The sequence below is a fragment of the Corapipo altera genome, unplaced genomic scaffold, assembly GCF_003945725.1.
Source record: "Corapipo altera isolate COAL_440 unplaced genomic scaffold, ASM394572v1 218, whole genome shotgun sequence".
In the NCBI taxonomy this organism is placed as follows: Eukaryota; Metazoa; Chordata; class Aves; order Passeriformes; family Pipridae; genus Corapipo; species Corapipo altera.
Window position 1 is genome coordinate 71260 of NW_020885072.1, and position 11770 is coordinate 83029.

General features: G+C 54.7%; 1 protein-coding gene across 1 annotated transcript in view; it reads right to left on the reverse strand.

The window, feature by feature from the left end:
* Positions 1 to 697: 697 nt before the first annotated feature.
* DAGLA (diacylglycerol lipase alpha) overlaps positions 698 to 11770 on the reverse strand; it is a 57463-nt gene continuing 46390 nt past the window's right edge. The window contains exons 17-20 of the mRNA XM_027669239.1: positions 11150 to 11346; positions 10183 to 10312; positions 9580 to 9761; positions 698 to 7742 (exon numbers count right to left, since the gene is read on the reverse strand). Of these exons, the coding sequence (XP_027525040.1) occupies positions 6815 to 7742; positions 9580 to 9761; positions 10183 to 10312; positions 11150 to 11346 (1437 nt within the window). The 3' untranslated portion in view covers positions 698 to 6814. The remainder of the gene's footprint in view (positions 7743 to 9579; positions 9762 to 10182; positions 10313 to 11149; positions 11347 to 11770) is intronic.

The window sequence follows — 11770 nt, forward strand, 5'->3', positions numbered from 1 at the left end:
GCTGGGAAAATCCCAGTTTGGACTCACCTTCCTTGCAGAAGGACCCTGGCACCTCCATGTTTATCCAAAGGGTAGATTCCCACATTATTCTGGCTGGAATACTGAATATATGGACTATCTGGGATCTAATCTTGACTGAGAGACTCATCCTCCTCCCCCTGCCATTCCCATCCAATCCCAGAGGATTCCTTGTCAGCGACCTGGTTTGCACTAAAATCCTTCTTTTTGCGTGGAAAGTTGGATTTAACCTGGAATCACCCACGGCTCTTCCCTTAATTCCCTTCCCTCAGTTTCCTTCATTTCCTTCTCCACTGAAGGGATATTCCTAGAACTGATCTCACGGGACATGGATCATAAAATCCTGGAATGATCGGGGGGGGGAAGGGACTTCAAAGATCCAGTTCCAACCCCGACACCTCCCACTAGGCCAGGCTGCTCCCACCTGGATTTGAACACTTCCAGGGATGTGGCTTCCACCACCCCTCCAGTAGGATGATTCCTAAAGGCCGAGATCCAGACCAGGCAGAGCTGGAAAAGTACTAACCAACCCTCAGTGCTTCCCTGGAGCATTCCCAAGACACACACCCCAAATTCCTCATGGCCTTCCCACTCCCAACCCTCTCAGGGCAGGAAACCTCCGGCAAATCCCAACCATCCGTATCCAGGACATCCTTTGGGAAGAGCCACAGACTCCAGCCGTGCTTCCAACATCCATTTTATACACAGTGCCAGAGAATATACAGAAAATTTATATACATCCATCTCTATGGAATAAGGTTATAATTCCGGAGCCTGCTCTTTACAGCGGGATTAGTTCGGAGCTTCCATCCAGCGCTACAAAAACAGTCCCGTGGAGAAGGAATGGCACGTGAGGAAGTGCTTGAGTTTCCTTGGAATCTTCATGCTGGGGCAGCTCGGAGCAGGGATGTGGAAGGCAGCATTCCCGGGACGAGCAGAGGGATGCAGGAAGCTGGGCTGGCCCCCCCTCCCCTCCCCATATCCAAGCGCTCCGAGCCCCGTGGGGAACGCTCGGAGCAGCTCAGAGTTCTCCCAAAAATTCCAGAGGCTTCAGCTCTCCCGAGGCAATTTGGGGCGAGGAGTTAATGGATCCGTGGTTTTCCTGCTCTGAGCTGCCCCAGCTCGGGATGGGACACAGGGCACAGCAGGAAAAAGGGCTTTTCCAGAGGCGGAGCAGGGCACAACATTCCTGCTGCCCCCTGGACACGGGAAGGGAGGCACAGCCCATCCCAAAAAACCCTGTGCCATTAGGAATTCTGTTCATCACCAGGACAGGAGCTCGGGAGTATTCCCTGGACATCATTCAGCTGACTGGGGGAAGGAAAAGTGGGAAACTGGAGCTGCAGGGGAGGGCACTCATCCCACTGAGCACCGGGAACATCCCGGGAAGGGAGTTCAGAGCCAAAAGTCTGGCTGTGTCCCAGGAAAAACACCCTGACACGATCCCTGAACTTCCCAAAAGCAGGACATCAGGGCAGGGCTGTGCCACCTCCTCCCGCTGCTCCAGGACCTCCAAGTCTGAGCCATGGGAACTGCACAAATCCCAGGATTTGAGCAGGGAAGCGGAATCCCAACAAAAACCAGCATCGGGGCTTGTTCCTGGACTGCTCCGTGTTTAAGGGTTTGCAGGGATCAAGGTGGAGCCAGGCAGAGATTCCCCTCATCCCACGGGTGTCTGGGAAGGTGGGAATGTCAGGACACAGCAAGGAAAGTAGGGAAAATTCCCAGGCAGCTTCCCTTGGAAGGTGGCTGTTCCAGAGCCAGGGATGAGGGAACCTCCTGCCGCAGGTCAGGATTTGCTTTTGGCACTTGGATACGACCTGAGGCAGCAGGGAAAAGCAGGAAGAAGTGGGAATCCCCGGCTGAGGGAGAACAGGAGGGTTCAGAAGCAAAGGCAGCTCTGCGGCCACAATTCCATGGACCCAGAGAAGTGGGAAAGGAAGCAGGAGATGTCTGATCCCAAAAATCCGGTCCCAGGCAGGAGGCTGGGACCTGGAGCCATGGAAAACAAAGGCACAAGAAGTATGGACTCAGTGAACAAGGAAGGAAACAACGGGAATGGGGACAGCTGCTGATTTTCAGGATTGCAGGTCCCTGTGACAAAGCAAGGAATTGCTCTAATCCTCGGATATTTGGAATTTCCAGCCCTTAAGCAGCTCCTTGGGAGCAGGAAGAGTAGGGAGGACATCAGTGGCTCCTAATCCATCCCACTTCCCATCCATAACCCCATAACTACGGGTCCTGCTGGAGAACAAGAATTCCCACATGGAATCCCAGCTTCCAGCTGCAACATTCCTGCCTCTCCTCCTTCCCGAGGACGGGCAGTGTTTGCCTCCCGCAGGACACTTGGAGCATCGCAGGAGCACCGTGAGGGGGAGCTTTGGCACAAGGAACGTGCTCGTCCCGAAATCCAGCGGCTCTTCCCTAAAATCAGCCCCGCACGGGCTCCGGGAATGTGCAAGGAGCCCGATCCAGCCAGAGCTTCCCAGTTCCTTCCTCCAAAGGAATCTGTCATCAGAGCAGCCGTTGGAATTCCAACCCTCCCTTTCCTGCCTAAAGAGACAGCAGGAACGCTGGAATTCCAGAGCCCCGGAAGGACTGGGGTGGGAAGGGATTTCAAGCCCACCCAGCTCCAGGGGCAGGGACATCTCCCGCTATTCCAGGTTGCTCCAAGTCCTGTCCAAGCTGGTCTGGAACAATGCCAGGGATGGGGAGTCCACAACCTCCCTGGGAACGTTTGCGTGATCCCCAAAGGATGCAGTTACAACCCCTATCCCTAAAAAAAACATGGGAATGAAATGTTCCCGCTACCATCCTGCAAAGCTGGAATGTTCCACTGCCAAGGGAATGATATCCCAGATTGGACAGGGATAAACCCAGCAGCCAGCAGAGCTCCAGCCCAGCAATTCCCAAGGCAAACATGGAAATCCAACCCTATGGATACAAATCTAAACACAGCAGTGACTATTCCCACTTAATTCCCATTTCCAGGGATAATCCTGATTATTCCTATGTCCCAGTTTGGAAATCCAGTCTGGGGGATTCCATGGAAACATTATCACCTGCCTGCAGGAACAGAGGGAAAAAAAAAGCTGGGAAAACATCCAAGTGCCTGAGGAATATTAGGAATATTAGGATATTAGATCCTGCTCCTGGAGTCTTCCCTCCTTCTGTGCCCCTGGACAAAGATTTCCCACCTAAATCCTTCTGGGGACCATCAACTACTCTGGGAATTGAAGCAACAATATCCCAAAGAATGGAAATGGGAATCATTGGATTTATACATCCAGACTCACCAGCAGCTTTGCCATCCCAGTCCTCTGGAGAGAGCAGAACATCTCCTAAAAAATCCAGTTTTCCCTGGGGAAAAAAGCTCTTCGAAATTCCAGGAATTCCATTTAACTGCTTTGGATCATCCTGAGATTGCAGGGAACAGTTTTCCCTGTTCAAGTGGAGCTATCGAGGGTGTGGGATAAGAGGAGGGATGAGGTGAGAGGAACAGGGAGCAAAGAAAAGAGGGAAGTGGAAGTTTTAGGAGGAATTCAATATTCCAAATGGAGAAGGAGAGGGAACAATGATAAATATTGGAGGAGGGCTTGTAAATCCCTCAGCACATCCTTCCCAAAATTCCTGGTGCTGCTGCAGGTAAAGCCACAATTAAATCAATTATTATGGATGCAGATGTTCCACTCCTCTCCCAAGAAACTCCCGGAATCCTTTGCACTGGAAAGGGCTTTTAAAGGCCATCCAGTGCTGGATTTGGAGGATGTGACACGGAACTGGGTGCCTGGGATTTGGGATGTCAGGCACTTCCAGCGCTGCCTCGGTGCAGGGTGGACCATCCTGTCGGAATATCACGGGAATCCAGGAAGACTGGAAGGCACAGAGCTTAAGGGGAGGAAGCAGAAGCCAAGAAAAATCTGGAGATGCTTCACATTTCCAAAGAAAAAGTGGGCAGAGCAAGCAGGAAGGGTGGACAGTGTGGATGCAGGAGGCAGCTGGGGGTTTAGCATTTATTCCAGCATTCCAGAGGTGCTTTTCCAGGAAGGAACAGGAGATCAGCCTTTCCAAATGCCCTTAGAGCAAAGGAGTGATGGGAATTGAGACTTGGAATGATGGGGATCAAGACACAGGGATGGGGATCGGGACAAAAAGAGATTTAAAGTCAAAATAATCTCAAGAACACGGATTTCCTTTGGGAACACTGGGATCAGATCTGTGTGCCAAGAGGGAACACCAAAGCCCAGGAACTGTCCACGGTTTGGCACAATCTGAACCTTCAGGGGATTCCTTTCCACCTTCACTCCTTGATCCACGCCAGGCCCAGCTCCCAGGAACGAGGGATTGCCAGGTTTTTAATGCAGCATTCCAGGCTGCTTCCAGTCAGGGCCAGGGAACCCCCTTCCCATGGGATACAGTTCCAATGGCCCAGAGAAGGGACCAGTCAGCCAAGGATGGAGTTTTCCGGGACACAGGTGGGAAGTGACTTTCTAGTGCAACATTTGAGCCATTCAACGCCAGCAGATCCTGACTGGAATGGTTCAGGAGGGAGATATTCCCACTTTCCTCACCTAAAGGCACCTCCTCCCCGGGAATCCTGCCTAATCCCAGGTGTCCCTGCGGCTCCCAGGGATGGAGATGATCCTTTCCTCAAGGTTTTAAAGTGCTTTGCAGATCCAAAGCTCTGCCTTAGTGCTAAGGGTTAATTCCTGCCGGGATTAAGGGCAGGAATGAGCTCCTTATTCCCATTCCCGGGCTGGGAAGTGAGCTAGCCTGCTAGCCCTGCCCCTCCTGCCCCTCAGCTCCCCTCTTCCCCTCCAAACTTCCCGGGTTTTTGTGCGTTTTCCTGAAAAATCACCTCAGTGGTGCTTCCTGAGGGCAGGGGCTGGGCTGTGCTGAGCTCCCGACCCTGCTCCTTTTTACAGGACCTACAAAAACAAAAGGAACTTCCCATGGCTTGGAACCAAAGGATTTTTCCTTCCTCGCATTCCTCTGAATCCAGAGGGGCTTCCTCTGCTCCAGCTCCACGCAGGGAAAGGTCACCTTTGGAACCTTAAACCACAGGGATAAATGTTTTAACTTCCCACCGAAAGCACTTCAGAAGGCTCTGGAATGGGGAAGGAGCAGGGAATGTGTATCCCGGGATCAGGTGAGGGGGATACCAGCACTCGGACAGAGATTCCAGTGAAATTCCGTGCACCTGGAGTCGCTTCCATCAGTGCACATGGGTTATAAAGTGCTCCTGCTGGATACCAGTTATTCCCAAAGGAAGGCCCATCCCAAGGGGAGCCCAGGGATTTGCCAGCTCCTGGGAAGCACAGCATCCTCCCACAGTGGAAAGATCCCAGCTAAGGAGGGGGACAGGATTCTGAGGAAGTTAAAGTGGGACTTTCTTTTCCAGGGAAGGAGGAGAGAACTCCAGGGAGATTCCCTCGGGAAGTGCTGAGCTTTGCTTTGCCAACGAAGGGCCTTTTCCAGGTCACAGAAGGGTTTCATTCCCTAAATAGGTAGTTTTCCTGCTGCTCCCATCATTGGAAAACCTGCCTGGAGGGCTGAGCAGGTTCCTCCGGACCCCAGGGAGGCTCAGGCAGATTTAAACCCAACTTCCTCCAGCTTCACTCCGGGGGCTGGTGCAGGGGAGCAGAGAGAGAGGGGGGAGAGGGATGCAGGCAGCTCCCCCCAGATCCCAGCCACCTGGACAGCAGGGAACTTGGAATTCTGCCTGCCCACCCTCTCTTCCCTCAGACCCCAGCAGAAAAGGCACGGGGAGGAGCGGGTGGCCAGGCTTTTCCTTTGGGAAAACCTCCCTGTTTCCTTCATAAATACCTTCCCAACAGCAGCTCTGTAAACACACACAAGGTTTCAAACCTTGGGAAAAAAAAAAAAAAAAAAAAATCCATCTTTTCCCTGAATTCCCAACGACAGGCTGCCACTGATCCATGGGTGCTGCACATGGGTGGTGTGAGGACCCAGAGAGATCCAACCCAGGAAAGGCTCCCGGATTCCACGGAAAACAACGCCGGCTCAATTTTCCAGCCGATCCCTCCACGCGGCTCCGAGACGAGAATCCCGGCAGTCCCGCGGGAATGTCGCCAGCTCAGAGGGGTCCAGAGAATCCAGGAGTGACGGTGGTGAGATCCAGGAGAGCTCGGATGCGGCAGAGTGATCTGGCTCTTGGGAACAGCGTCCTTCCCTCAGGAATACTCGGGGGAGAGGAAACGCGGTGCCAGCCCCGTTCCCGCTGCGCCTGGCCGGGAATGGGAGGCTGGATTTGGGGGGATACGGCCCCGATGGCTTTAAAACAGGAGTGTCCTACAAAAGCAATCCCCATGGAAGTGGCCGGATTGGAGCTCGGGCCGGATCCGTGGTAGTGCAACAGGGCCCAGAGTCTCAACCCGCTCATCTCCCAAAGCAGCGGCTCTGCTCCGGAGGGGGGATCCATCCCAGCCCCCCTCCTGCTTCCACCTCTCCAGCCTCGAGTTTCAGGGAATCCACCCCGGAGGACTCCCAGAGCAGGGTGTCTCGCTCCCAAACTCGGCAGGAGCCCCCGGGCAAGGAATCTGCCTCTGGAATGAGAGCCAGGCTGAGGTAGGGAACTTTAGTGCCTCAGACCCTCTCAGGCCCCGCGGGGCGAAGCTTCTCCCAAGCTCCATGCACGGCATTCCAGCACAATCCATCCTCCAGCCACCGCTGTGCCACCCCGGAAGGGATGTTCCCGGCCATCTCCTCCGATCCCGACCGCTCCTCTCCTCCACGGATTATCCCACCGGGATCATTCCACCCCTGTTCCCAAGCACTAAAGGGCCGAAATCATGAGGTCGTCCTGCTTGGCGGGGCTGGTTACGTGTCCGGAGGGGGTGGAAGTCCGGATTTTGTCCGTGGCCAGGCATTCCTGGCTGCTCACGCCCGTGGGAGTGATGTCCATGAGCTCCCCGGACGAGCTGAGGGGGAAGGAGGGCGACACGGAGATGCCCGACGAGGGATCCGTCGATCCCGCGAACAGCCGGGGCGGCTTTGGGACCAGGTTGGGCTCGTACTGCGCCCGCAGCAGGATCTCCTGCTCGCTCACGGACTTGGGGAGCTCGGCGAAGTCGCTGGAGCTGTCCGACACCATCATGCAGTAGATGTCCTGGAAGGAGCTGCTCTTGCTGTCCAGGTTGAAGAGGCTGTCGATGAACTCGGCGAACTCCAGCACCTGGGGGCTGGGCACATCGGCCAGGCGGCCGTTGTGCAGCGCCGGCTCCTCCCGGGGGGACGAGGGGCCGCGCTCGCCCTCGCTCCCGGCGCCCTCCGCGCTGCAGCGGCGCCGGGGGGTGGTGTCCCCGCTGTTGAGGACGTTCTCCGGGGGCTGCGTCTCCTGGGAATGCTTGGAGAGGCTGTCTGCGGCCAGCAGCTCGGTGCGGGAGCTGAGGGAAGGGTTCTCCTCGGGGATGACGGGGTCGATGTAAAAGCAGTGCGTCTCGTCCTTCTCCATGACCGCGTGCAGGCTGGGCGAGCCCCGGATGCTCCGGAAGCCGGAGGAGCGCCGCGAGTCGAAGCTGTAGATGGACTCGTTGTCCGAGAGGCTCTCCATGGTGGCCAGAGGGGCCCGGCGGTCCTGCAGCTCCACGGAAAGGCGCTCCTTGGTGTCCAGGAGCAGCAGTTCCACCGGGTCCTTCTGCACCGGGGAAAGCGGCTTCGTCTCGTAGAACCCCTCCAGGCTGATCTCCGAGTGGGATTTGCTCCTGCAGCGGGAAAAGACAACGTGAGGAGGCAGCCAGAGGATCTGAGTGTCGGGCACAGAGTTCCTCGCACGATTCCTCCAACCAAACCCATCCAGGACTCCTGCAAATCCCCCATTGCTCCGTTCTCCCAATGGAAAATATCACACTGACTCTCCCCTCAGCAAACTCCGGTTCTTGTCCTTCTCCCTGCTTTCCTGGTTAAATAAATCCCTCTCTCCTGCCCAGAGAGGCTGTGGAATCCCCATCCCTGGAGGTGTTCCAGGTTGGAGCAACCTGGGCTGGTGGAAGGTGTCCCTGCCCATGGCAGGGGATTGGAACGAGACGGTGTTTAAGGTCTCTTCCATCCCAAACCATTCCACGATTCTCCCAATGTCTTCCTTCTCCAGCACCACTGTCACTTGGGATCATGGCTCTGCTCCCAGAGAAACCTGCAGCACTTCCAAAGCATCCAAAACCTCTGCATTAAAGAAGATTTAGGGGAGAGAGACTGAAGGACCAACCTACACTTAACCCACTTTCTCCTTCTTTTCCCACTCTGGGACCACTCCAGGCTCAGGTTTTCCCCTCCTTCTCTGTGCTGGTGATCCCACCACAAATTCCACGAGGCTGTCAGAGCATTTTCCATGACCAGCCTTTAAGACAGGTAGGAAAACTCCACCTACACCAAGATTTTAGGGATCAGGCAGGCTCTTCCAGAAAAACACAGGGAAGGAGCTCCTGCACCAGGCCTGGGATCAACAGCCTTAAGGACATGGAATTATGCAAGTATTTGGGAAGGGAGCCTGAGTTTAGGAGAGGACTCCTGCCCCTGCCAAAGGGCTGGGATATACAGGGAATGCTTCATGAGGGATATACAGGGAATGCTTCATGAGGGATATACAGGGAATGCTTCATGAGGTAAGGCAATATCTGATCCCTCTGCAGCTTCAGTGGAGTAACAGTGATCTAGGAAGAGATTCCAAGAATCCCAAAAGAGGAAATCTGACACATTAAGATGGTTCTAACCTGGAATTAAACACCATCTTCTCAGTCCTACTGTAGCCCTCAAAAACCTGGGACAATCCCTCTTCCATCCCAGCTGTGTTCTGCTTCCAAGCTCTCCTTCACTGCCTCTGACCATTCACTCTCTCTGACAAGAATATTCCCATTTTTCCACGTTATCTGCTGCCTCATCTTCCCTCTGAATTTAAATCTCCATCCTGTGACCTCACACTTATCCAGAAATCCCTCACCCCATAGCTCTCCCTGAAAACCCCATGGAAGTGCTTCCCTTGCCAAGGAGTTATCCCTTCCCACCCACACAGTTCCATCTCCTGGTTCCACTCACAGCCACCTCTGGATGCAAACAGCCTCCCTTCATTTTCCCCATCAGTCCAGATATGGGAACACCTTCAGCACTTGGAATACGCCTCTTCCCTGTTTTCTGCTGGATTTCCTGCTCTTATCCTTCCCAAGCAGGACACCAGCTGCTTTCCCCTCACCTACATCCATGTTCCCAACGTGATCCTGTTTGTGATATTCCATAAATCCCAGCATGAAGCAGCTTTAAATGTATATGTTGTGCTAAGCTATGGAAAATCACCTCATTTGGCTGGAAGTTTCACCTTGGGAAAACCAGATTTTTCTGGATAAGGAGCGAAGGAGGTTTCTTCCACACCTTGTATGTTCTCCTGACCTTGCTCCACTCAGATTCCTGAGGGACACAAAGGATCTTTTCCCCCTGACACAGGTCCCACAAAGGCATCCCTTGGATCTATCCACAAACACGGATCACAGCGCTCCAAGAGGGAGAGGATCCACACCTAGAGCCAACATTCCTGCCCAAATCCATCCTTACTTGGTGCTGCTGTTCCTCCTGTCCGCTGGGATGGCTCCGGTTCCCACCTGGATGGAAGGGCCGCTGGGCAAGGGCTGGCTCTGGAATATCAGCTCCGGAGTGAGATCCACCTCCGTCGGACTCACCATCACCTTGGCTGCGGAAAGCAAAGCGGTTTTCCCCTTGTTGTAGTTTTCCAAGACCTGTCCAAGGCAAGGAGAGGAACAGCAGGGATTTACTGGGAGCTGGATTTGCCTGTTTCTTCCCAAAGCCACCTGGAAGCACGAGGAAAGGTCTGGAGATGAAGGATCAGATGGATTAGTCCTGACATATCCCCGGATGTCACCCGGACTCATCCAATGGGCACCTCCTGGAATGAACCAACCACTCCCCAACCTCCCGTTATTCCGACGTGAAGTCTGGAAACAGGACTGGGAACCCTGGGAATTCCATTCCCAGACCTCACCACATCCAGCTCCAACATCCCGTGCCCGACTGACCTCAAGCATCAGCACTTTTCCCTCCTCTTCCCCAAAACAAACGGCCTCATGCATTTAAACCTGCAGCATTCCAGGGCAAGGAGTGACTATCCCAAGTGGATGTTCGGGATCCCAATCCCCTTACCTTGTTGAGCCCTTCCATGACCACGTAGGGAAGGTGTTCGTGGAGCATGGCCGGGGAGATGATCACCTCGTTGAAGGCCTTGTTGTCCCCCCAGATGGCAAAATAAGTGGGATCCTCCTGCTCGCAGCAGCTGGAAAAGGGATCCAAACAAAGGGGAAAACGGGATGAAAGAGCAGGGAAATGTTTTGGTTGGAGAGGGAGAAAAAGCAACAGCAGGAAAAACAGAGGGAGGAGATGTTGAAGCACGTGCTGCTCCACAATCTCCATTATCCAATAGGGAATGACATCCCAGTGCCTGAAGGGGCTCCCAGAGAGCTGGAGAGGGAATCTGGAGAAGGGCCCGGAGGGGCAGGACAAGGGGGAATGGCTTCCCACTGCCAGAAGGTGGCTTTAGGTGGGACACTGGGAAGAAATCCTTCCCCGTGAGGGCGGTGAGGCCCTGGAATGGATTTCCCAGGGAAGCTGCAGCTGCCCCATCCCTGGAGGTGCTCCAGGCCAGCTTGGAGCAACCTGGAGCAGCGGAAGGTGTCCCTGCCGTGGACTGGATGATCCTTAAGTCCCTTCCATCCCAAACCATTCCATGTGCTGGTTTACACGGGATGCTGGGAAGAAACTCTTCCCCGTGAGGGCGCTGAGGCCCTGGAATGGATTTCCCGGGGAAGCTGCGGCTCCCCCATCCCTGGGGGTGCTCCAGGCCGGCTCAGAGCACCCTGGAGCAGTGGGAGGCATCCCCCCCACGGACCTTTATGCTCCCATTCCAACCTAAACCGTTCTAGACAGCAGGGAAAAGAAAACCCAACCCTTAATTCTCACCTCCGGGCGTTTTCCTGCCAGGAATGGCAGGACTCACCAGCACTGCTCGGCAGGGTGGTTGTGCCTGACGTGGATGATGCGGCCGGGCGGGTAGAGGGGTGTGTGGGAATTGCCAGGGAATTGCCAGGGAATTGCCAGGGAATGTGGGACTCACCAGCACTGCTCGGCAGGGTGGTTGTGCACGACGTGGATGATGCGGCCGGGCGGGTAGAGGGGCGTGCTGGCTGACAGAGCGATGGTCAGGTCGCTGGGGTGAGCCCACAGCCGCTGGCTTGGCACAGAGCTCTCCTCCGGCTCCTCGGGAAGCTCCGACTTGGGAATGCACTTGGTGGCCCCCACGATGATCCGCCACTGAGCGAGGAGCGGCGAGGAGGGAAGAGAGCACGGGAAAAGCACGGTCACCCCGCGGGACTCGGGAGGTTCGAGCGGGGAAAAAGGGCACAAATCCCGGGTCTGGGGCACTGATCCCGGAATAGGGATAGCCCTGTGCCAGGGAGTGCAATTCCAGAGGTGGGACAGTCCCCATTCTCTGTCACGTAGGAGGAAATCACCTATAAAAAGGTGTGGGAAACACCAATAGAGACACCCAGGGAAAACACGGGGAGGATAAATAAGGAATAACACAGGGAAGGAGGAGGATAAATGAGGAATAACACGGGGAAGCAGGAGGATAAATATGGAATAACACAGGGAAGCAGGAGGATAAATGAGGAATAACACGGGGAAGCAGGAGGATAAATATGGAATAACACAGGGAAGCAGGAGGATAAATGAG